Raw genomic sequence first — 26,927 nt, 5'->3', positions numbered from 1 at the left:
TGTTCACTTGCTCACCGTAGTGTCTCACGGTAGGGGGAAAAAACATCAAAACTCATTATCACCTGTATCATGCACACACCCTTCTACACATCTGTGTTTTGGGGAAAAACGTGCGCACAATACTCATGAAAATACAGTAGTTGGGGTGAACTGAAGGGCATGTCAGGATTTAAGAGAATCCCTTTACAAGAGTGTAAACTCGCCACCTGCCTCAACGTTCCACTTTTTGGAGTTTTAAGCTAGAGTAATGAGCGTGTATGTGGTTATATCTTTATAGCCTGCAGTTGGGATAATACTTAGGGTTGAATAATGATATTGTGAGAGAAATACTTGTGGATGTCATTAAAATATTTTGTGTACATAATTAAAATGTATATTAGCCTGTATCCATTTTATTTCTTGTGTGTTCCAGTTTTCATGGTCAATATGCAAAGAGGCAGGAAGTAAAATTGAAAACGATAATGTTCCTAGGGTTATTTCCAAACAGCCAATGATGTTCCTAGGGTTATTTCCATACAGCCAATGATGTTCCTAGGGTTATTTCCATACAGCCAATGATGTTCCTAGGGTTATTTCCAAACAGCCAATGATGTTCCTAGGGTTATTTCCATACAGCCAATGATGTTCCTAGGGTTATTTCCAAACAGCCAATGATGTTCCCTGGGTTATTTCCAAACAGCCAATGATGTTCCTAGGGTTATTTCCATACAGCCAATGATGTTCCTAGGGTTATTTCCAAACAGCCAATGATGTTCCTAGGGTTATTTCCATACAGCCAATGATGTACCTAGGGTTATTTCCATACAGCCAATGATGTTCCTAGGGTTATTTCCAAACAGCCAATGATGTTCCTAAAGGTTATTTCCAAACAGACAAAAAGATGGGAAAATGAGTGTATTTTCAATCAAAGGTTTGACTTAAGAAAAATACATTTTTTCCAAATTGAGGCTCAGCTTATTGACAGGAAATAGAAATTAGTTAAATAAATATTATATTTTTACAGGCATGATTTAAGGTATGATTTAAGAGTTAAAGGTGGCAAGGTTATTTAGATGAAAAAGACTTTTGTCATCCCTCATCATTGGTGTTTGGTACCCTAGATCGAGAGATTCAAGGTTAACTGTATACTCAAGCTCAGCCATGTAATCTTGTAGATGTCTCTGTTACCTTGTCAACTTGAACACAGGTTATTTCATGTGGCAATCTGATAAGGCTTACTTGTTCCTACCCTCACCCAAAATGTCTGCTATTTGGCTTAAGTGCACGTGCCATTATGATTGATTGGTTTGTTGTTTTATGACGGTGGTCTGTAAATAATCGAGTCTGGACCAGACAATCCAGTGATTGATATCATGATCATCAATCAAGGTAATTGGGATCGATGATATACATCAACCAAGTCTGCGAGCCTGACCACCCGATCCCGTTCATCACCTTTTACGACAAGCATAGTCACCTTTTACGGCAAGCATGGGTTACTGAAGACCTATTCTACCCCAGAATCTTCACGGGTCTAAGTGCCATAATGAGACTGACCATCATTAAAAAGTGTTTCTCCTTCAGACCTGAACCAGGAGCTTGTATCAGAGTACCTTGACATTAACCCAGATGTTAACAGCTGAAATGGATAGAATTATAATTAAACCGCCCGCGGGTTATCAGAAATGAGCTGGCCACTGTAACTTGATAATGCCCTCATATCGTTTGACGATGGTCATTATCACACCCGTTGTTAGGTGACGTCATATTGATGTTCAATAGTGACGTCATCTGGTTTGTTCTGTGACGTTTCCATATTTGTAAAAGTGGGTCAGAGACATTCATTGTGTGTTGATCGCAGTAAATGTTTTAAAACCCAAAGAAAAAAAAAGAACGAAAAAGAACTAAAATAATGAGAGTGACCATAACTAAAAATTGTTTCTCCTTCAGACCTGAACCAGGACCTTGTATCGGAGTACCTGGACCACAACCCTGAGTTCCTGGACCACTATGTCCACGCCCGGGTCAGTCTGGACCAGATTGACCGATGGCAGCTGAGGAAACTCCGGCCACCATCGAGATACAACAACCGGCCGCAGTCAATGGAACACCTCTCAGTCAATGGTAAGTACTGATAAACCTCTTTATACAGATACTGATTCATGTTATGTCACCGTAGGTCACCATGTTTCTTTGTGCCTGATAAATGAGTATCCTGTGAATTGTTGCAACCCTTCAAAAATAAAAAAGAAATATGGTGTACAGCGTGCCTCATTCTCATTGTATCTGGTTTCATTCTTACATTTGTCATAGCGACTGATTTACGACACCCATTGTCTGAAGAACATTTAATTGCAAAGGCTCATTACCCTGGAGCCATGACATCTATATGCCTTGAAACACTTAATTGCTGTTATTTATAAGATGCGGGGGCATGGGTGGCCCAGTCGTCAGAGGCGCCGCGATTCACTGTGCAGAGTTGCGTTCCTTGGGCACGCAAGAAACCTATGATTGTGGGTTCGAATCCCGGTTCGCCCCGATTTTGTTTCTAGGTTTGTCAGCACCATACCCATGCTCGTGGGTTTCACTGAAGTGGTAAACGTCTGAGACCTGCATCACATCGGGCTTTCCTCACACATTAAGCTGACATGCCGCGATATAACTGGAATACTGTTAAAAGCGGCGTTAAACCAAACTCACTCACTCACTATTTATAAGATGCTAATCCTAATTGTTAATCCTCATTTTTGTGTACATCGACCGTCTGCCATCCTGAACGAGATGTGCAAGTATGTCCCTGATGAATTACTGTTTATATTTATATTTATTACTTACTAAATGTCAGGTGACCTTGGCTATATAAGCCTTGGTCCAGAGAGATTGAAAATGAGAAAAAGAAAGGTCTTACCCTTAGCCTAGCTAGGGTTAGACTGGGGGCTCCAGGGCACCTAGACAACAACCACTACCACTATGTGCTGACCTGGCACATAGTGTCTTTTGTATGTATATATCTACATGTATAAAGTAAAACTGTATATACCGCAAGCCGTCATCACCAAGTTGTCACGTCCTACTGAGAACCATGCGTCAGCCTCTTGCATATACGAGTATGCAAATTTTTCATTAATCCACGTCAGACTATACGCTTTGTTACATTTACTATGTTTACTACATTGAATGAGTTGTCTGACTCTTTGTGTTTGAATTTTATTGGTCCCATTGTTGGTTTGCACAGCAAGCTTGGAACTTTTAACCAACAGGCAGCGGCCAATATAAGTGGTACAAATCAATGCCCTTTCCTATCTCGCATGAGCATCCACATTGCTATCTGGTATTGCAGAATTCATAAAAGGAGTCATGTTAACACCTTGACGAATGGCAGACAAAATCTGGATAATTGTAACAGTGTCTCTCCTAGGGCTGTGATGATACACCAACTGTGCCATCCGATACATATCACAATACCTTGCCCACGATACCTTTGCTCATGATCAGATACGTATCGATAGTCCAATCAGAGATAGTTTGACAAAATCAGCATGGTACACCTTCATATGAAAGTGATTTACTGCTGCCTGTCTTTGTTGACATGAATATGGTTTGTTTCATCTTTAAACCCCCAACGATTGCCTGTGTTTTTGTGGATGAAATTGCGAATGTTTTCGTTATCTGATCAACTAGGTCGTCGCCTATGGTAGTCACCATCTTTGTGAAGCTATACGAGATAAGAACAACGATCTGATTGGATATCATGATTTCATTACAAGGGGCACAACTCTTGATCTACGCGAGGTGGTGCCAGGGTCAAGCCAAGAAAAGTGGCCTTGATGTGGCAAGGGTAGAAACTAGGCTTTGATATAGGCAAGTGGACATGCTTGCCTCGGGAAGATGACATCATTAGTGTAGACAGGGGCGCAGTCTATATTTGAGTTGGCTGAATCTTTGGTTTGAACTATGCGTTTTTACACAGCTGAAATCATTTGATGTTGATGGCTTCATTTGTTATGCATAGATTCAAAAAAGGGTAGTTTTTCTTTGCTAAAAAAGTTCAAAATGATTGGCACAACAGAGAGGGAGAGAGAGAGAGAGAGTTTATTTATGTCACACGTAACATGAGCTGTGTAAGTGCCCAAAAGGGACATATGATTTAAAAGTAACGCCCAGCTATGAGGTTTTAAAATAAGTACATATTATACATAAAACATAAGAAGAATGCTGTTCTTATCCTGTACAAAACATTATTATATATGGTAATACACAGTTAATATAATGTTTATGAATTATATAATTGTTACGTTTATACATTTTTTTCGTGTGCTTGCTAATAGAACTTGTACACTTGCTGACTTTAAAATAAATATATGTTTTTGTGCAACAGTCAGATCTGTAAAGGTAGGATTCAATATATGTCTGTCAATAACATACCTATCTTAGTTCAAGTTCTTGACACATGTCGACATATAACATCTCGCCTCAATGATTCTTCATACAGCAAGCTGTGGTTCATGTGTTCAGGTGGCCCAGTAGTGTAGGTGATCTACTTGCTGTTCGAGTCCAGGTTCACCCAACTGTGAACCTTCATCTGTCAGCCCCACACAAACTTATTTATTGTAATACACACACTACTGCCTAAGAGTTCATTCCCCTGACATGCATAGGCAACCTGTTAGGCAACCCGTGTGCGCTGTGCATTGGGCGTTTTGTTTTTTTCCCTAATTAAGGTTGTCCGTAGGTGTCTTTGTCTCAACAAATATGACTTTAATACAATGGCCCATGGCTTTTCTGTGGCAAAATGGGTCCCCATGGTTCAATGCTTGTTATGGGTGTCTCAGTCATCTAAGGCGCCACAATTTACTGTGCAGAGTTGCATCCCTTGGGCATGCAAGAACGTGGCATTAAACCAAACTCACTCACTCACTCACTCCATTTGGCATAAAGACAATGCGGTGAAAATCTGGAAAGACTGGATCACTGAAATTCAGTGATGGCAACGGGTGTTTGCAAAAAGGGTAAGCATACCTGCCCAATCAGTACAATAGGCACCCTGACACTAACACAATTGACCCGTGAAGATCCAGGGTAGAATAGGTCTACCAAATAGGTGTTTTGTAATGTCAGTTAACCCTGTGAAGATCTGGGTTAGAATTGATCTTCAGCAACTTACGCTTTGTCGTAAAAGGCAACTAAAGGGATCAGGTGTTCAGACTCGCTGACTTGGTTGATGTATGTCATTGTATTCCAATTGCATGGATTAATGCTCATGATATCAATCACTGGATAGTCTGGTCCAGACTCGATTATTTATAGGCCACCGTCAAATAACTGTAATATTGGTGAGTGTGGCGTTAAACAACAAACAAACAAACTAACAAAAATCCACTCACTGCTTGTCATGACGGTTAAAATGAGTGGATGTCATTGTAATCTGATGGTACAGTGTCCCTTGATGGGATTCGAATCACGGGCCTTCTGATCTGAGGTCGGACACCTTGTCCACATGACCAAAGAGGCTAACCCCGTCAGCAATCTGACAAGGTAAGGATGTCCTCTGTGGGATGACTCCACGCCCTGCTACATAAGCATGGTTGTCTTTCTCTCAATGTCAGAAACTAGAGGCATGATGATGACATTTGTTTATGTCTCTCCCCTGGTGTCACGGAGAGGTGTACTTGACTATTTTGGCTTTACTCTAACATTCCAGAAGCTCCAGCCTTTGGTGTCTACATTTCACAACTTTTGAGGCACAACTGAGAATGCTCTTTCTTCGAATACTTCAAAGAACTTCATCCGACTCTTGCTCAAAAGTTGTTTGATTAGGGTTACATTACATTCAAGGCCTTAACAATCTTTCAAGATATGTCATGGTTGACATTTGAAGACATTTCCAAATTTGACGCATTATTGACACAAATTCCCAATTCTGATGCAATTCCCTATTTTGACTTGTACCATACGTTCCTGTGTTTTGTTCAGGTGAACAATTGAATTGGGTGGAACAGGATATGATCACCATTACATAAGCACCTGATATCATCACCATTTGATTGTCAATCAATCAATCAATCAATCAAACAAACTTTATTGTAGAAATACCGAAAGACCATAGACCTATAGTACATATCTTTGTGGATAGTGCGTAGACATATTGATCTCTACTTGTTTAGGTCACTCATCTTATCATTTCTAAAATTCATTGCATGGAATATATACGCAGTCAAGGGCTTCAGTACATTAATATTGATACATTGATGGATGTAGGTATGAAAAAAATATGATAGTGATTCATAAATACATGCTACAATACATAATAGTCAGAATTGTACAATGGTCTCTTAGTCCTAATGTTTATGGAAAGGGTTTTGTTGTTTTTATTTATTTTCAAGTAACAAGAGAACGGGGAGAACAAGAGAAACCGTTTCCACGATTTTGAAGTTGTTTTCTTGTGATAACCCGACCTTTGAAAACCCTGTACTATTTTAGCCCCAGATACCAGTTAACACCTGGAGGTCAGGGAATGCTGTACACAAGGTCACCATTCTATGGTTTACATAATGTTTGCTGTATTTTATGTAGGATGTCAGAAACTTTCTAGTTTTACACAACATTGTGTGGGTTGATTGTAGGGCTGGGACGGGTAACTCGGGTACTTGGGTCGGGTGGATCCTGAGTAGGACCCAGGTGCCCACATGACTCCCCGGACCCATGGTTAATCACGTGACATACTGTTTAATGACATTAACAATAAAACTCAATGGTTACACTGCAAGTATAGCTAATGTTCACATTTCTTTCTCACTATGCAGGCATTCGTTCTGACTTCACGGGTCAATTGTGTTAGTGGCAGGGTGCCTATTGTCCTGATTGGGCAGGTATTTTACCCTTTTTGCAAACACCTGGTGTCATCACTGAATTTCAGTGATCCAGTCTTATGATTTTCACCGCATTGTCTTTATGCCAAAAGGAATCTGTTTCGGCAGATAATAGAGACTGGTCATTCTCTGGCGTTGATGTTTTCTATTCACATCATACAGAAGGGGTTGTATCTGTTCTTTGTAGCGTGATTTGTTTTGTTTGTTGTTTAACACTGCACTTAGCAACATCCATCAGATCGCCTCTTACCACAAACAACCTATAGCCGTACCCCCAGAATTCCACTGGTCTTTGATGTTTGCAGTTGCCAGAGACCATACTATGTTACTGTCAGTGTTTAACACTGTTAGCTTTCTCTTTTGTCTGTTCATTGTCTGTATATTATCACTGTATTGTCTGTCCACTGTCTGTATATTATCACTGTATTGTCTGTCCACTGTCTGTATGTTATCACTGTATTGTCTGTCCACTGTCTGTATGTTATAACTTCATTGTCTGTCCACTGTCTGTATATTATCACTGTATTGTCTGTCCACTGTCTGTATGTTATCACCGTATTGTCTGTCCACTGTCTGTATGTTATCACTGTATTGTCTGTCCACTGTCTGTATGTTATAACTTCATTGTCTGTCCACTGTCTGTATGTTATCACTGCATTGTCTGTCCACTGTCTGTATATTATCACTGTATTGTCTTTCCTGTGTCTGTATATTATCACTGTATTGTCTGTCCACTGTCTTTATGTTATAACTTCATTGTCTGTTCATCATGTAACCTATTGAGCTCAGGGTAGTCCAGACTATCTCTGCAACATGTGCCAATACATGACCTGACTGTGCCCCACCCCAGCTCACAAATAGACATACATTCTACACTAAGTATCACAAATATGACTGAGGTGCCGCACCCCTCACTCCCTACCCCCTATGAGTCTATCCAGCCTGTCTGTCTGATTAAAGGACACCTAGTTAGCTGTCAGATCTAGTCAGCCTGTATGACTGTATTAGCCCCTGGCTACATGAGTTTGCACACTCCAGTTGATAAGGAAATTGTGAGCCAATAATTTGATTTGCCCACTTTCTATGGTACTGAGTTTGTCATGCAGGTGCTTGATATAAGTATGTCCCAGGTGAGCAAGCTTGGAGAATGTCCCTGTCTTCAGGCATGTTTCATATTCATCTAAGAGGCGGTGGGGTGGGTGAGTGATTTAAGCCTTGCTTCGTCATGCCAACGACTCAGGTTTGATTCTACACCCACATACATATGCATACACACATACACACACACACTAACATACACAAACATACACACTCACACTCACACTAACACGCACACTATCATGCACACACACTAAATCTCTCTCTCTCTGTCTCTCTCTGTCTCTCTCTCTCTCTCTCTCTCTCTCACACACACACACACACACGCTATCATATCGATTAATGCTATCAGCAATGTAAAACCATGCTCCTATACAGCTTGTCGTGCCAAACTAGTAACATGACATGCCCAGCTTGTCACATGACAACACATGAGAGTTTTGTTTCTGGTTTCGACCGGTGATAAAAATCACACACAAAGAAAATTAAGACTGTTTATTTGTTTTTGCCCAAACAAAAATATAGTAAAAATATTAAGATGAAAAAATAGAAAAGAAAGTATAATTGTTAACTCTTCAGGTGAAACTTGTCAAAATCCACGGCACGCAGGTTGGTGAATAGTTGTGAACAACACAGGATTTTGATGGTTGGTTGGTTTGTTGTTTAACGCTGCACTCAGCAGTATTCCAGCTATATGACGGCGGTCTGTAAATAATCAAGTCTGGACCAGAAAAATTCAGTGATTAATATCATGAGCATTGATCCACGCAATTGGGATCGATGACATGCATCAACCAAGTCAGCGAGCCTGACCACCCGATCCTGTTATTCGCTTTTTACGACAAGCATGGGCTGCTGAAGACTTATTCTACCCCAGAATCTTCATAGGTTACACAGGATGTAAAGTGCTCCGTTAACAGTTGCATGTAGTAAGTACCGAGTACAACACTCCCATGTTTACATCCTGCATTTGAACCCAACACACAACCAGGCAGCCTATTTCCGCAGGCATTAAGTGTGACCTGAGTTCCATGTTAATAGGGCAGTCAGGTAGCCTAGTGGTTAAAGCATTTGTAAGTCATGCCGAAGGCCCGGGTTCAATTCGCCACATGGGTACAATGTGTGAAGCCCATTTCTGGTGTCCCCAGCCATGATATTCCTGGAATATTGCTAAAAGTGGCTAAAACCATATTCACTCACTCACTCCTTGTTGATGAAAATGGACAAAATTGGCTCCTGAGCACTGTCATCAAGTATCTCCAACTGAAAGGGCTGACTCCTTAAGCAACCATGCATGTGGATGCGCCAGACATCATGAATTATGCTCCTTCCTTTGCTTCTGTTAAGAGGTGGGCTGCAGAGTTCAAGAGGGGTAGAGTGAGGCTTGAAGATGGTCCAAGATCTGGAAGAACTTTGACTGCTTCCACTGAGGAAAGTGATGACAAAGACTTGATATGATTATGGATAATAGACCACTGACAGCCAATACAGTTGGCATCTCTCATGAGAGAGTGAAGAGCGTTCTGAGGCATAAATGACATGACAAAGGTTTCAGCACACTGGGTTCCAAGGCTTCTGACTCACGATCAGAAACAGTTAATTGCATGGGAAAATTCACTAAAATTGTTGCACCTGTACACAAGTCTGTAGTTGCCATGACTGTGGTTTTGAAGTCATTGAACATCCTCCATATTCGCCAGATTTGGCTTCCCAAACATGAAGGTAGCACTGTCTGGCAAGCATTATGGAAATGGTGATGTCATTTCTGCTGTAGAGGACACCACAAGGAGGAACCTTCTTCACCAGTGCGGTCCAGGCACTCCAGCATTGATGGTAGAAGTGTGTGGACCTCGGATGGGATTATGTTGAAAAGAAATTGGCAACCAACTCGATCCATCAACACAATCCATCATTGATGGGCTCAGAACATCCACCCCTTGTATATATGCCATATCTGTCCATTGAGGAGCAACTATAAAGAGAACAAAACCTTCTCTGATAAAAATAATCAGAAAAGAATCTATAAACCATGAATAACAATGTGTACATGACCTTATGGAGAGATTTTGTTCTCATCCATTGTGGTGAGAAGCCACCTGTTGGTGTTGTTAATGAAAATTGGGTTTAACGTTGCATTCAAGATTATTGCTTTCCAACAGCTTGTAGTAAGAGGCAACTAACAGGATCGGGTGGTCAGACTCGCTGACTTGGTTAGTGCATGTAATCGATCCTAATTGCGTGGATAGATGCTCATGATGTCAATTCCTGGATTGTCAGGTCCAGACTCCATTATTTACTGACCGACGTCATATAGCTGTAATATTGCTCAGTGCAGCTTTAAACAATAAGCAAACAAACAGTCATCATTAGCGTGTGTCATCTGTGACATAATTTGTGACAACAGTGACTGGGCACTCCCATTCTGTTTAGATTGAGCTCCATTAGCTTATTGAGTGCTTCATGAAAGGAAAGGAAAGCTCTGGAGTATTGATACACCATTGTGGGCGACTTTGTTTCATCATCTTTTGGGTGGGAGGCGTGGGGGGAGAGATGGGGGGGGGGGAGGGCATTGTTTGTGGGGAGGCGGGTGTGTGGGTGTTTGGTTGAAGGAGGTTTGTGAGCAGGTTCAGAATTCAGGATCTGAAAATATATTTTATTTGTCTGACCACCTTAAAATTAGATGTTAATTTTGTAGAAATTGATTGATGAAATGGATTGTACCCCAGGGTGCATTGTTTCTGTTGACTGTAAACAAGATAACCAAGCCTTTTCTGACATACGTTTGTTTACATCAATGTATTGCTGTAAACTAAAAGGACTTAGCCTTTATTTTTTCACAAAACTGACCAACACAAACAGCTTGTTACGAAGTGCCTTGTTGGTGGTGACTGATGTGGGAAAAAACTCACTGTGCCGGAGAACAAAGAATATCAGTCCTAAATTTGTAGAATGACTCTTTTTTGGTGTATTTTTCATAACCTGAACTTTATTCCTGATATTTTCTTTCAGGTGAAAACCATGGGGATAATAAATCAAGTCTTTCAAAGTGGAAGGTAGGAAATTAACTATTAATAAAACATTAGAAACATCTGTGTTTGGAAGATATCTTCTGTGCATTAGATTTGATTGGTTGCTGACAATTCAGATCAGTGGATTGTCTGGTCCAGACTTACTTATTGACAGACCATCCTCATATAGATGGAAATTGCAGAGAGTGGCGTCAAACAACGAACAAACAAATGTTTTCAGCGATGACAGCGTGACAACTGACAGTAGTGTTTCGCTCTTATAGTCATTCATAAATACCAAATAGGCGTTTTGTAATGTCAGTTAACCCTGTGAAGATCTGGGTTACAATTGATCTTCAGCAACTTACGCTTGTCGTAAGAGGCGACTAACCGGATCAGGTGGTCGGACTCACTGACTTGGTTGATGCATGTCATCATATGCGAATTGAGTAATTGATGCTCATGATGTCTGGTCCAAACCTGTTTATTTTTTCAATAACATAGATGGAACATTTATGAGTATGTGTTAAAGTGAGTTAAACAACAAACAATGTCAGTCAAAACATTTTAGGATGACAACAATGTTAATTGTAAAATTTACTAGTATGAACATTTGGAAAAAGGAAGCGACAAGACGCTTCTATATTCATAAGTAACTTCTGATAATAGTAGCATGTTAAGCTGACTGTATGATTTTCTTCAATGTAATATGAATTTCACTTCAGTCGCGAATTCAGTCGAGCCGTGGTCGGGTGCTGCAGGAGTTAACCAAGGAGGTGTATCAGCCCAATGGGAAAGCCATTATCCTGCATGAGTTGGCTGGCTGTGTGTGTTCAGGTACGGTAGGCAGCAAATAGTCCACTGTAAACATTCCTAGACCATTAAGCTAAAAACATACGAAGACCCTTTCCGTGAAAACCTATTTAGACCATAACCATGAAAACATAATGAGACCATTGTTATGAAAAACTTACTTAGACCATTACTTAGAGAACATACTTAGACCATTTTGTGAAAGCATTCTTAGACCATTTCCTTGAGAACATACTTTGACCATTATCGTGAAAAACATACTTCGACCATTTCATTAGGAACATAGTTAGACCATGAATAAAGAAGCATGTTCAGACCATGAACAAGGAAGCATACTTAGACCATGACTAAGGAAGCATGTTTAGACCATGACCATAATCAAAACATACTAGTGTCTGTTTCTATGGCTAAAATACTTAGATCAGTAACCAAAAGAATTTCCTGAAATTTGGTAGTGTTTGTATATGCTCAGCCCTACTTATGGAATTGCCATGTTCTCCAGTGTGAACTGTGTGACGTTTGGGTTATGATGTTTCAAACACATTGGACTGTCAATGAGTTGTCGGTTTTAATTTCAGCGATCAATGCAGATGGATATAATCTTTATGTTGCGGATGAAAACAAAAGGGTAAGAAGATTGCATTACTCATTTCATGACCTCTTCATTCAAGGTGCAAAATAATCATATTTGAGGTTAGGATTTTTTTATTTATTAAATTGTGTATGACCACTTTGATTGCTTACATAACTTTATGCTCAGGGTGATAGCAATAATATGTCTTCATGTTTTTATGGTATGGTTTTTAGGTAGCCTAGTGGTTAAAGTTTTCACTCGCCCAGGTTCGATTCCCACATGGGTAAAATCTCGAGCTTGTGACTTGGGCTTTCCCTCATAAGTACCATCTTTTAACATCTTTTGGTATGACACGTCCAGCGATTGAACCACAGACCACGCTGTCAGCTTTAGGAGGAATACTGGTGACAAACGTGAGAACCTGGTCAAGTAGATCATTTGACATTTGTGACCAAACTTTCTACCAGGAAAGGGGGCACGGGTGCCCCAGTTGCCTAAGGCGTGGCGATTCGCTGTGCAGAGTTCCGTCCCTTGTGCATGCCAGAAACCTATGATTGTGGGTTCGATTCCTGGTTCACCCCGATTATTTTTCTAGGTTTGTCAGCACCATACCTGTGCTCGTGGGTTTCACCGAAGTGGTAAATGTCTGAGACCTGCATCACTTCGAGCTTTCCTCCCACATTAAGCTGACACGCCGCAAGTGGAATACTGTTAAAAGCAGAGTTACTCACTCACTCACTACACCAGTCAGGAATGACATTTTTACATATGACTACAGTTGATCTATCATCTCTGGTGGGTATTGCAACTCACACCCTTCCAAATCTGGTGTTCTTTAACTTGTTTTGAGCAGTGTGTGTCATACCTTGAATGACAGTTTACAAATAAAGCCCATTAAGGACAGCAAATGAATTCCTCAGCAGTGACAGTAACGTCACCAGGTGTCATAACTGAGTGATCATGGGGTATCTTTAAGGTCGACCTGTCAGTTGTTGGGGGGAAAGGTGAGGATGGCACCTGCTCGGTGTGCTCATGCTTCACTGTGAATATAATGTCACATTCAATTGTATGTCACGGTTTAATCAGGGGACCACCTATTGGGAACTTGTTGAACCCAGAGAACCAGTGACACAAAATGTTTATTTAATGACTCTTCACTCAGGTTCAGTCCCGTGAAGATTCTGGGTTAGAATTGTTCTTCAGCAACCCATACTTGTCGTAAGAAGCGACTTGGTTAATGCATGTCATCACGTCCCAATTGCATGGATTGATGAATGGGTACCTGGTAGGATGACATGATATTGTGACTGTTAAGCCTGTTGACAGGCTGCTTTGATTGTATACTCCCTAGGGAGCTGAGAACAAAATCGAGTGCACACGAACCATTGACCGGGGTAATAATGTAGATCTTTCATAGTCTAGGTGCATTTGACCAGTTATAAATTGGAAAGTGTGGTATAGAAATTCAATATTTAATTTTTGTTAAAAATGAGGTAGCCTAGTGGTTAAAGTGTTGGCTCATCACTGAAAAAATTCATGTGCGATTCCCTACATGGGAACACAGTGTGGATTTGACTGCACGATATTGTCTCTCCATGCTATTGCTGGATTAACTCATCAACTGCCATAAAACTAGTAGCTGCATTTATAAGTATTTGATTAAATCCCCTTTAGTTAAGAAAAAAACAACGAGTTGGAGTTGTGTATCATACAATAAAACACTGCAGGGAAAATAAACCATGAGGGGTGCAGATTGTGAGAATATGCGGGAAATATTCACCTGTGCATAAAATGGACTTGTCCAAAATAGCCGAGGTTGGATTCTATTGAGGGAGTCATCATTATTAAAAGTCGTGAGTTACAAATGGCTTGTATGTGCTTCCATAGATCGGTGTGGTCTAGAGATAACTATTGTACATGTTGTAGCGTATGCCCACATTCTCAGGATCTTGTGATAATGTTGATGTTTAATCTCACTATCGACTATGTCGGTCATCACGTAGGGGTGGTATCTGTGTGAGACAATCACATGCGGTGCTCTAATCTTACCATGTACTTTCCCACTGTGCATTTTGTTGTAATCTGGAGACACACTGTTTACATACATGTTCATGCAGATATGTGCAGGGAAAGGTCTCTTTATTTTAGGATTCAGATGTTCAGCTTGTTGCAAATTTTGCCAAACAAAATTCAATCATTGTCCCAGCAGCAGTTTTATTTTTCTATTGTGACCAGTTAGCTGCAATAGTCAAAAAGATATTTGTATCTGACTCAGTATGTTTTTAGATAGTTTAGCATTAAGTTCTTTGAGGCAGTAGGGTAAAAAACAAAAAAAGCATTTTAGTCAAATAAAAAAACCAAAGATAGTTAATCATTTGCTGATAAAACAACAATTTCTTTTTTTTCATTTTGATATTCATGAAAATAGAAATGCCTCTTTTTTACAATGGCACATACAAACCTGTGTGTAAAACATTAAAACATGGTTGTTGAGGTGACTAGTTCATTCCAACAGACAGACAGACACACATCCATTACACATGCACCCACCCACACTCAGAGGGGCGGTGGGGTAGCCTTGTTGTTATAGCTTTCGCTCATCACGCCAAAGGCCTGGGTTCGATTCCCCACATGGGTACAATGTGTGAAGCCCTCTTCTGGTGTCCCCCACCATGATATTGCTGGAATATTCCTAAGAGCAGCATAAAACCAGGCTCGCTCGCTCACTCACTCACTCACTCACTCACTCACTCACTCACTCACACATTCACTCACTCACTCACTTACTCACTCACCCACACACTCACTCCCCCCACCCACTCACTCACTCACTCACTCACTCACTCACTCAGATAATCATGCACACATACACACAAGGGCATACATGTGAATTAATTGATTTCACAGTCTCATTAGCTTCTCACGATGTATCATCATGAGGTCACAATATGAAGTGCATGCAGCACAAGTCCTGCTGAGCACAAATAAGAAAATGATTCTGGTTAGACCTTCACCAACATACGTTTGAGTCGTGTGTTCACACTCTGCATCACATTCTGTTCTCTGTTGCAGGAAGTGATGTACATGCCAAATGTTAACAGGTGAGAAAAGCTTGAATTATCTTTATTTCCGAAAATTATATAAAAAAATGTTCTGTGCATTTATTTATTATACTCACATTATGGTAAGTTGTCATTCTTGCTATCAGAAACAAACACGTTGCAATGATTATGTAGAATTTAGAAATGATTGTATTATCTTTGAAAGTGACGTGTTGCTAAACATTCATTCTTGATGTGTTCAAAATTCAGTGCAAGGTAAGGTTATTTTATGGTGATACGGTTGTCATATTTCCTACCAGTTACATAGAAAGTTGTAGTGCCAAAGTAACACAAAACATTAAGATGATAGAACATGTACTGATCTGATGTTATATCAAGGTCACATATAGTAGTATGTCATGTTGTTACCTGTGGAGATTCTGGGTAAGAATATTAGCAGTCTATACTTGTCATAAGATATGGCGAAATGAATCCCATTGTGCATTGATCGATGTTCAAGATGTAATCACAGAATTGTCTGGTCAGACTTGATTACGTACAGACCGCCATTCATCCAGCAGAAATATCGCTGAATGCAGTTTAAAGCTACAAACAAAACAAATGTGTTTTTCGCCAATTTCCTATGACTTCTCTACTAGTGGTATGTGTTACTGCAGTAGTAAGCCGATGTCCAGTAGCGGTCCGAGTAATGGCGACCAGATCTGTCTGGGGACGACAGTAGCAGCACATGTAGCACACACGCAGGAAACAGTCAGGTTAAAGGATCCACACGGGGTAAGTACACTATGCTGGGCCAGTAGCTCATTGGGAAATATCACTGTAATGACACATGGAAGTGTTTTATTTGGATTTTACGTATCTGGTGCCAATATGAAATTTGTATGGCTGTATGTTGCAGCAGTCATCAAATGAAATTATTTACACTTCTGCTGATGGCAAGTGACAATTGCGTAAGAGTTGCTTCCCTTCCAATGAGAAATCGATCGATATGTTAGTGTTGTCGGCAGTTATATTTTTTAATCATTTTCAGTGATTTGTTTTTGAAATCAGGGAAAACTTCTATCCAGCAGATCTGTAATACAAGAAAAAATTTGGTTTGGCCTAATATTTAATATGCCACAAAGTGAAACATCTTTGTTAAACTTTAACTTCATTTAGTTGGTATTTCGAGTTAGATGATTGATCATACTCATCAGAAAATCATGCTATGTGGCAAGTCACCATCTCTTAAAAACCCAACAGTTGGAAGACCAATTACTATAGATAATGTGTTTTCATTGATAATCAAAGGAAGCATAACTGTTGATGAAGACGTAAATGGTTCTGATATTTGTGGGGTGCTTCAAACAAATTCTCACACTGAAAACAGGTCATGGATGTACAAAGTGACACTGGACTGCGAGTTGAAGTTCTTTCTACACTTTTAAGCGGATAATTTAGTGGGCAGACAACTCTGTTTGTGATGATGCAGTGGACATTTTAGTGGGCAGATAACTCTCTTCCTATGAGACTGGACATTTTAGTGGGCAGATAACTCTCTACCTGATGCGACATCAGATGTTTTAGTGGGCAGATAACTCTCTTCCTATGAGACACTGGACATTTTAGTGGGCAGATAACTCTCTACGTGATGAGGCAGTTGACATTGTAGTGGGCAGATGGTTGAGATTATATGTCTGTTTTGTGTCTCTGTAACATAATGGGCCCAGGGTTGGAATGGATCCCAAGCACTACAGGTTGTCGCATTAGGTGACGAAGTTGGAAAGGGTGGTCAGACTCAGCGACTGCTGATTAACTGTTGCAAATTTTAGCCCTGATGATGCAGTTTACTGCTTATGCTTTCAATTTCTGGTTTGCCTGGCCCAGACTCGATTCTATCAGGTCACCATGATCTATATAACTTACATTACAGGGGACTCTAGACTACAAAGTGACTATTTTCCAAAATGCTATGATGTTTATATTGGTTTTGAAGAGTTAAAATAAGATATATGTTGTTTCACTATATTTCAGGACGGTCGGTTCCCTGAGGGTTTGGGACACGGCAATATCAAGGTTCATTCAGTGCTAGCCCTGCCACTGCAGGATGGCAGGGGGTCCTTATTAGGTAATAAGAAGCATTGTCTGTTAAATCACTACCATTCAATCAGTATCACATTGCATCAGTCCACATCTAGAATTTGTGACTTTGGAAAGAATTCAAGGACTAAATTTTCAAATGATGAAGTTGCATAAATCATCTAAAAATTTTGAATTTATTTATTTATTGTGGCAAATAAATTCTTCCTTTAAAAATGTTCTCGTACTTTTTATTCATTCTAGTACACATTTTGTATTACTTGATGTAATGTATGATGACTGTATAACAATGTATAACAAGAGATTGAATAGATATTTAAAGGGTGCTTCATTCACTATGAATGTCTGGTTTTACACCGCTTTTAGCAAATATTCCAGTAATATGGCCACAAGGCTGTCCACTGCCCCCACAGAGTCTGAGATTGAAGATCAGATACTCTCAGTTTTGTTTATAGTGGATTTAAACTATCTAACTGTCATAATAAATACTTTATGATAACTGTTTTGCATATTGAGTGAGTTTTGTTTAGACCTGCTTTGAACAGTATTTTAATTGTATCACAGCTTGTCATGGAAAGTCTAATGTGTTAGAGACATTTGGGACATAGGCATTTACCATTTTTTGAAACTCCTATTCACTGAAATGGATCTGACCAAGGATCATAATCAGATTAAATTTTATATTGAAACCCGTGATCAGGGAGGTAGCTCGGCAAGGGTGGAAACTGGACTTTTACTGTCAGTTAATTCTCTTGCCTCAGGAAGATGCATCTGAGGGAGCTGATTGACCTTTGTATGATCCAAGATACCCTTAACCTGTATCATCACCACACTACAGCATCTTAGACTGTAGGACCACCTCTTTCCTACATCACCATTGATACAGGGAAACTTAATGAACCTGGATAGGTTTTGGGCAGTGGGGTAGCCTAGTACTTTAAGCATTCGCTCATCACGCTGAAGGCACAGGTTGATTCACCACATGGGGACAATGTTTGAAGCCAAGTTCTGGTGTCCCTGTCATGATATTGCTGGAATATTGACAAAAGCAGCACAAAACCACTCACTTACTCACTGGATAGTTCACTCCAGGGACCTACCATGACAGTGATTACAATCATTTTCCTGAGGCAAGGGAATTAAATGACTATAAAAGTCCAGTTTCCACCCTTGCCAAACTAGGCTGGTATTATGGAGTTAATTTTGGCTGGACTAACGAGTCTATGCATAGTTCAATCAAAATCGCGCAACGAAATCGAAATCCGGTTCATACACTGTCATGCAGATTTCGGTTGACTGCAGGATTTGCAAAGCATGTGCACCGCTACCTCTTTGTCAACAGATATTTTCTAAATCTTTTCATCTGGTTAATCAGGTGCTAACGTTGTGATTTGATGCACTTAACGATGTAAGACTTGTTATATCACAATATAGATCTTGATTATTGATCAGATAGTCTTGACTCGGCGCTGCCATTTAGATTGAAGCAAATGCAAGTGATACGAGAGCTGGAATCTGATTGGTCTATAGGAATGGCATAGAAGGGACATAACTCATAATAGCCACTGGTGGCGCTACGATCGAGCCCAGGAATTCCAGCCAAGTTCGGCAAGGGTGGAAACTGGAATTTTAAAGTCAGTTAACTCTCTTGCCTCGGGAAGATGGATTACAATATATGACATTGTATATGATACTTGTTTCATTAGTTTGAGAAAAACTTGTTTAGCCTGGACGACTTTGATTCAGAGTAACATCAAAATTACAAATACTCCTTTGTTTTCAAATCCACATCATCATTGTCCTCATTTAGTTTAGCAAGCGAAGTAACATGAAATAACTTGGTTTCAGGTGTAGTAGAATTTTACAGAAACTTTAAATATACGTCATTTACAGAAGAAGAAGAAGAGGTAAGATATTTGTTTCGTAGGGCATGAATTTTGTTCGTTTGATAATGAAAAATGGTCGAAATTATTAAATTTATGAATTCAATTAAGTGCATCTTAAGTCACATTGAAATTCACATTTTAAACTTCAGCTGTTTTGATTTTGTTGCCCTATGATACCATTCTTTAGTATAAGTCCAGATGTTGACCCAGTGAGGTCCCCTGTGCCCAATGTTTGAGTAAAAGCTGATTGAAATGAGATCGTGTAGTTAGCATTTGTGTTATTATCATCCCTACCTGTTGAGAGCATTCTTCATGCCATTTGTATGTTTTGCCTACACTTGGCACTCAATGAAATGCAGTCAGATGTATATGATCCACGAGATGTGTAAGTTAATGACTTCTGTGAAAAGTTGAAATACTGAGGCACACATTTATGTCATGTGACAATGTTCATTTTGTAGGTGTCAATCCTTCTTCTAATGTGGGCAGATATGCTAGTAGATTATGTTGAGGTAAACCATATAATCCAGATCCTAAACCAGGCTTACATATTACCACCTTTGCCTTCATCTCACCCTAGCGATCAGACCTACCAACATTCTGTAGTACTTTCTCAAACAAATTCCTTGCCACAGCTCAGTCTTGTTAAATATAGATGTATATAAAGCACTAATTTTGTACCTCTCTCCATCCGGATCTGACAAACCCTTGACAGGAGATCATCAGCCCTGAGCAAACGTTGACCCCTCCCCCCTGGTTTTTTGAAGCCCATAGGTTGTCCCATGTCATCAATGGCCCTGATTCAGAATCTACACGCGAGACAAAAACATATTATTAATCAAAACATATGTATCTAAGATTATATTGATTTAAAATTCAGTTTCACAGCTACTCTGTATGCTTGTTTATTGTTGTTTGACGCCACACTCAGCAATATTCCAGCTATATGATGGCGGTCTGTGCATTGGTTGCTGAAGACCTGTTCTACCCTGGATCTTCACAGGTCTACTCTGTATGTATGTATGTAGATGTTGGCCAATAGGTGGAGGAGTTGAGCAAACTTCTTGTGAAAATTTGGTGACACAGGTCCTACAGGCCAGTGTTTTCAAACACTTTGCAATTTGATCAAAGCTGGGTATAAGAGAAATGAAACCACAGCAAAAAGAACTTCTAATGAAGCTGATTAAAAAGACAAGATTGAAACTATAGGATGCAAAATATCAACAACATTGGGTCATTATTGTTCTCCATCCAGAACTGCCCAATTATGTTCATTTGTTCACATTCCAAATGGTTTGCTTACTTGTACTGAGAGTTTTGTAGCTTCCAATCTGCTTGTCAGACTAGATACATGTACTTCACCTGACATGACCTCTTATTTACTGGTTTGTCTGGAGTAGATGGAGAGAGGATGGGAATCTGATGTAAAAGAGAAGTTTATGAGATTGGATGGCTAAATCTTCAACACAACTCATATTTCATAAAAAGTTTAGCTATATGGATAATAATCATAGAAACTTAGTAATACGGATTTTGAGATCATAAAAGAAATCCGTCAGAACTTTTGAATCTATTTTGCAATATTTTTATGATTTAATCATGTAGTCTTTCATTACAAAAACAAAAGGAGCAAATAATAGTCACAAATATGTTTGAAGGATCTAAGGTATTTGTTGTTGCTGGGTCTGAAGCATATCGGCTAAGGGATAGTCTGAAAATGTAGACTCCTGACTAACACTTGCAGCCTGCTAACGCCACCCTGTTCCCCTCCCACCCCTCAGCTTTAACAGATTTTTATATATCTTACCGTAGTGTCACAGGTAGAGGCCTGACAAGCTTATCATTTTATCTACTCTCTAGCTAGACTTGTTCTGTAGAGGACAGTATTTCTAGTCTGACACAGTCAGAACACGGTTTAGTGACCATAAAATATTTTATAATTTTAAAGGTGTGTGTATTATGTGTGTTTATTAATTATTATATACTAATGAGTAATGTCATTATAAAATTGTATTTGGAATAGGTCAAATACATGTTGGTAATTTTAACCACAATCATCAGAAAATCTTTTCTCCTGTTTAGGGGGATAAACAGTTGCCTCCCTTAGTTATACCAGGATTTGTTGGTGGCATGTTCCAAATCCTAGATTCTCCCTAATTATGATCTGTAGTCCGTAGGCCCCAATCCTAACTTCACCAAAGATATGTACAGCCTGTTTAAACCAATTCCACACAATATGACTGTAATGTTGCTTGTGTGCCATTTTGAATTTTAAACCACTAAACACAATTCCTTGACTGACGTCATCAGCTGCTGCTGAATGCTAAATTCCAGATTTCATTCAGATCACACCAACCCATATCGGCATGATGAATTCAGTTACATATTGAAGTAAAAGTTAATGTTGCAAATATTTTTTTTGAAATGTCAGACAATGTTTTGGAAATTTGGAAATGACACCCAGTGTTAATGTTGAAGTTTGTCCATGATGGAGTTTGTAGTGTTTGTAGTTAACTGGCAGATCCAGAGGAGGGTGTGGTGCAGGGGGTGAGCACCTCCACCCTCATTCCAGACACTTTACATGTTAACTGCCCCCCCTCGGCCAAGCCACTTTGTTGACTTTGGTATTACATGCCCCACCCCTTTTTCAAAATCATAGGCTCCGCCTCTGGGAGTTTGTGATAAGTCCCTCTGCCTCCTCCTCCCCCTCCTTCTTGTCTGTGCCTGACATTATAGCATCACCTGTGTCTGTTCCTACAGGCTGCTGAGAGAATACTAGCTTGGGGTGGACTGGTTTTGTTTTATACAGAGGTATCCTGAACAGAGTAGTGGTATCTGTGCATGTCTTTGTGAATTCACATCAACCAGAGGCCAATGCTGATTCACTGTTTGCTTATTATTATTTCACCTACTTAATGTATAAACAATCATTTTTTCACATTTTTGTTTATTAAGATTATATGTTTAGAAAAGGTCTTCAGAAAAATATTAAATGACAGTGCCAGAGAATATTCAGTCTTGATTATCTGCCAAAACAGATTCCACTGTGTGTTATTGTATTGAAATTCTGCGTTGACTAAACCTGTAACTATGGCAACGGTGATCCGCATTGACCTTGAATGTACCAGAGTATTGTACACTTTGAATTTACCGTATGGTTTGTTAAATGTTTGTTGTGGAAACTCTTTTACTGAATTTTACAGATATTTCTATTGTGTAAACAAAGATGTGATTGTGTGATATGCTTTTGTGTACTTCATGTGATTATCTCCCCTTATTGTGCTGCGGCAGGTAATGCTTTAGACCATCATGGTAATGAATGGTAGTCTCTGTTTTAGCAATAAGTATCTTGCTGTTCATTTGCTAACAGACCTCAGTTTGTGTTGTACTGTTTAGATTTAGACGCTTCTAACATCTTTTTTTGTGATTTTCATTTTACTAACAATTGTACAGTAATGTATTCCTTTCCGAGAATTGTTTTCGTATCACATTATTCAACTATAGGACCATGATCAGCACACTTTATCATTTTAATTTAATATGGTAATATGTTTTATGAATATATTATGAAAGAATTATGACATCAACGATCATTTAAAGCCTTTATCTAGAAGACACCTATGACGAAAGTAAACATTTCTTCAACAGTTAATAATTAATACCATGAATGTCTTTTCCTTCTGCTGCTAGTATGTATGTATCAATTATATATTTTTTCTTGCAGGTTCATAGCAGTATGTTAAAACAAAGAAAACTCAATGAGTTTTTATTAACAGTCACAAAGTAAGTCCAACAACAGCATATACTCACAGTCTACACTAAACCTCCAAATATAGGTCCAACATTAACATAAACTCTCTGTCTGTCTACACTAAACCTCCAAACATAAGTCCAACAACAGCATATACTCACTGTCCACACTAAACCTCCAAACATAGGTCCAACAACAGCATATACTCACTGTCTACACTAAACCTCCAAACATAGGTCCAACAACAGCATATACTCACTGTCTCTACTAAACCTCCAAACATAGGTCCAACATTAACATATACTCACTGTCTCTACTAAACCTCCAAACATAAGTCCAACATTAACATATACTCACTGTCTGTCTACACTAAACCTCCAAACATAGGTCCAACAACAGCATATACTCACTGTCTACACTAAACCTCCAAACATAGGTCCAACATTAACATATACTCACTGTCTGTCCACACTAAACCTCCAAACATAAGTCCAACATTAACATATACTCACTGTCTGTCTGCACTAAACCTCCAAACATAGGTCCAACAACAGCATATACTCACTGTCTACACTAAACCTCCAAACATAGGTCCAACATTAACATATACTCACTGTCTCTACTAAACCTCCAAACATAAGTCCAACATTAACATATACTCACTGTCTGTCCACACTAAACCTCCAAACATAAGTCCAACATTAACATATACTCACTGTCTGTCTACACTAAACCTCCAAACATAGGTCCAACAACAGCATATACTCACTGTCTACACAAAACCTCCAAACATAGGTCCAACATTAACATACACTCACTGTCTCTACTAAACCTCCAAACATAGGTCCAACATTAACATATACTCACTGTCTGTCCCCACTGACCCACCAGGCCCAGAGGTATAATTGTCTCAATTTCCTGTCTGGAGTTGAGTCCCTCAGCAATCCCAGGATCTTCAGATTGGGTTTGAATCCAATTTTCAACCCAAATATCATCTGCTAGCACTAACAGACCTGTCCTTGGAGCTTTTGTGCCTGTGTCATGAGTACTTTTCAGATGAGCATTAAGCAAAACACGCTCGCTCGCTCGCTCACTCACCTACTCACCTATGTGCACATTTCCACTTTTTTATCAATGACAAAAGAAACTGCCTTGTATTTTGTGAGTTGAAGATAACCTTTAAGATTGGTGAGAGCTTCTCACCGTAATGTTGAAATATGTAAAAAGACGATGCTGATTTCTACAGGTCCGTTTTTCAAGACATCATCAGCATGGATACTGTCATCATGAAAATAATGGTAGGTTGTCACTTCTAATATGTTTGTGTTTATTTCTTGATACTGGTAATTCCTGGTTGTCTCAGGAATATTATAAATGACAATATTTATGAAATATGAATATTCTTTACATGAATTCAAAAGTGTCATTGTCACAATGATTGAAACTGAGAGCCATAATGAAGAGATTTTCTGATTGGTTGAGAAACTCCCCTTGACCTAAGGTCTTGGTGTGCATATAGCGTGATTAATTGTCATTTAGACCCGGGATCTAGCAATCTAGCAATGAGAATATCTGTATCAGTCATAACTCAAAGACCATGGACCATTTTTTCACAATCTTGTTAAAATCAGATCCATTACTCTGATATGATTCTTTTCTGATATGAAGATCTCAGGACAACTCCATTTAAGGAGGTGGCGTCAAGTGAACTTGCTAATGCGCCAATCAGCATAGAGTCTATTACATCATTAACATTAATCCTGTATTTTGGCTGCAATCACACCAAAACAAATCTTCAGATTTTCAACAGAAGTGTAACCGTCAACTTCACACAACTAGTTGTCTACATAATAGTACCCTAAATCAGCATCAAACGTCTATCAACTAGAACAGATGAATAGAATTTGTGTTCAGTGGCAGTTCTAATATGGTAAGATCAAAATTTTCATATCAAGGTCGTGTACAAATGTTGATTGGATGGTCAAATTCTGCTCAGGGTTCACCTGACTTGACATTCTATTGTGGTATTGTTAGATCGGGGTAAAAGATTTGATTTTAAAAAGATTGTATATTATTACAAATTTTGCACACATACAAACTAGTTATGAAGCACTACATTTTCTCAATCTTATTTGGGGGATTTTCATGGAATCAATCAGGGTGTATGTTCAACTTACCTTGATGGTTACAACTTAAGCACCATTCAATATCACATCACAATACTTGTAATAACTTTGTGGTAAGGTGGTGGGGTATCCTAGCTGTTAAGGCGTTCACTCATCTCGCCTAAGACCCGGGTTCAATTCTCCACATGGGTTCAATGTTTGAAGGCCATTTCTGGTGTGCCCTGATATTGCTGAAATATTGCTCAAAGCTCTCGCTCACTCCTTATACCTAAAGACATTGAAATGTTTAACAGTATACTTTTTGTAAAATGAGAAACCATAGGCACATTATTGTCAGTAAATGAAAGAATTGGTATACTTGGGATAAGTCATGTACAGCTTTTGATGATAATGCCTGAAAAGTTTATATAAGACAGTTAACATATGCATTCTATCATGAAAGGTGAGCTACAGAGCCTTGTGGTTCTTGAGACCTTCATTGATATATATGAAACATATTGTTCTTTTTGTTGGATTATGTTTTACTGATGTTGGAGCCCTTCAGAAAGCCATATTTCTTATGTAGATTTCAGTGTCTTTTGAAAGTAGTATATATACTTGAACATCAAAAGTTCCTGTGACATTGAATAAGTTATAATGCAAGGTTATGTTTTTTACCAAATCTGAAACAATTTCGGATTGCAAGAGATAAAAGACTCCTGTAAGTGTTCAAATGGTTTAAAGTGCCATACTGACTTCAGAAAATGCGTGATTTCATAATAAAAAAACCATGAACATGCTAAAATGTCAATTTACATATCAATAGCTTGTGTGTCCACCTCTGGTTGCAATGCAAGCAACACATCTTCGTCTCATGGAATGGACCAGGCGTCGCACAAAGTCCTGTGGAATATCTGTCCATATCTGCTGGTGCATGTTTCGAAGTTCCTGGAGTGTCTGTGGAACATGTGGTTGACATCGAAGGCGCCGATCCATCTCATCCCACATGTACTCGATTGGTGAGAGATCAGGGGAGCGAGCCAGCCAAGGGATGACATTCCTACTGTTTTGTTGAAGAGAATCCTGAACAAGTCAGGCAATATGAGGCTGGGTGTTGTCATGTTGAAAGGTAATGCCTGGGCCATGACGACGCAAAAACGGTAGAACAACAGGGCCTATGATCTCGTCGCGGTAGCGCTGTCCATTGAGATTTCCCTCTACCACTATCAAACAGGTCCTCTGTCTTGCTGTAATCCCACCCCATACCAAAATGCTGCCGCCCCCGAAACGATCTTCTTCCATGACACAATGATTGACATAACGTTCACCTCGACGTCGGTACAGTCGAATCCATCCATCGCTGTTTCTGAGGTGAAAACAAGACTCATCCCCAATGCACGTGCTTGACGGTGGTTTCCTGTCAAAATGGGACGTCTGGTGGGTCTACTGGCAACAATCCCTGCACATCTGAGGCGACGATGTACGGTTTGTGTAGATATTCGTCGAAGGCCAGGGATGCTTCTTGCAGTCGCTGTTGCTGACTGGAATCGATTTCGTGTTGTTCGAATCCAGTTTTCTTGTCGATTATTGGTTACGCGTGGCCTGCCACTCCGAGTATGGTGTCTGACTGCATTCGTCTGTTGCCAACGTTGCCATAAACACCAAATGGTGTTTCTGTTGACGTTAATTGTCTTGCAACATCA

General features: G+C 39.5%; 1 protein-coding gene across 2 annotated transcripts in view; it reads left to right on the top strand.

Annotated features, from left to right (window-relative positions):
* The window catches only part of LOC139480443 (probable 3',5'-cyclic phosphodiesterase pde-5), a 108,713-nt gene that overhangs the window by 43,178 nt on the left and 38,608 nt on the right, over positions 1–26,927 (top strand). Inside the window, exons 4-14 of one of the 2 annotated variants that reach the window (XM_071263519.1) lie at positions 1,930–2,103; positions 10,956–10,999; positions 11,680–11,791; positions 12,346–12,395; positions 15,414–15,442; positions 16,060–16,177; positions 17,417–17,510; positions 19,331–19,389; positions 22,129–22,179; positions 23,093–23,151; positions 24,366–24,417. In XM_071263519.1, coding sequence (XP_071119620.1) covers positions 1,930–2,103; positions 10,956–10,999; positions 11,680–11,791; positions 12,346–12,395; positions 15,414–15,442; positions 16,060–16,177; positions 17,417–17,510; positions 19,331–19,389; positions 22,129–22,179; positions 23,093–23,151; positions 24,366–24,417 — 842 coding nt within the window. Of the gene's footprint in view, positions 1–1,929; positions 2,104–10,955; positions 11,000–11,679; positions 11,792–12,345; positions 12,396–15,413; positions 15,443–16,059; positions 16,178–17,416; positions 17,511–19,330; positions 19,390–19,829; positions 19,881–22,128; positions 22,180–23,092; positions 23,152–24,365; positions 24,418–26,927 lie in introns of both variants that reach the window. The other variant, XM_071263520.1, reaches the window with a different exon arrangement.

Source organism: Haliotis cracherodii, unplaced genomic scaffold, assembly GCF_022045235.1.
Source record: "Haliotis cracherodii isolate W230 unplaced genomic scaffold, xgHalCrac1.p SCAF_4, whole genome shotgun sequence".
Lineage (NCBI taxonomy): Eukaryota > Metazoa > Mollusca > Gastropoda > Lepetellida > Haliotidae > Haliotis > Haliotis cracherodii.
This window is presented reverse-complemented; position numbering and strand designations above follow the sequence as displayed.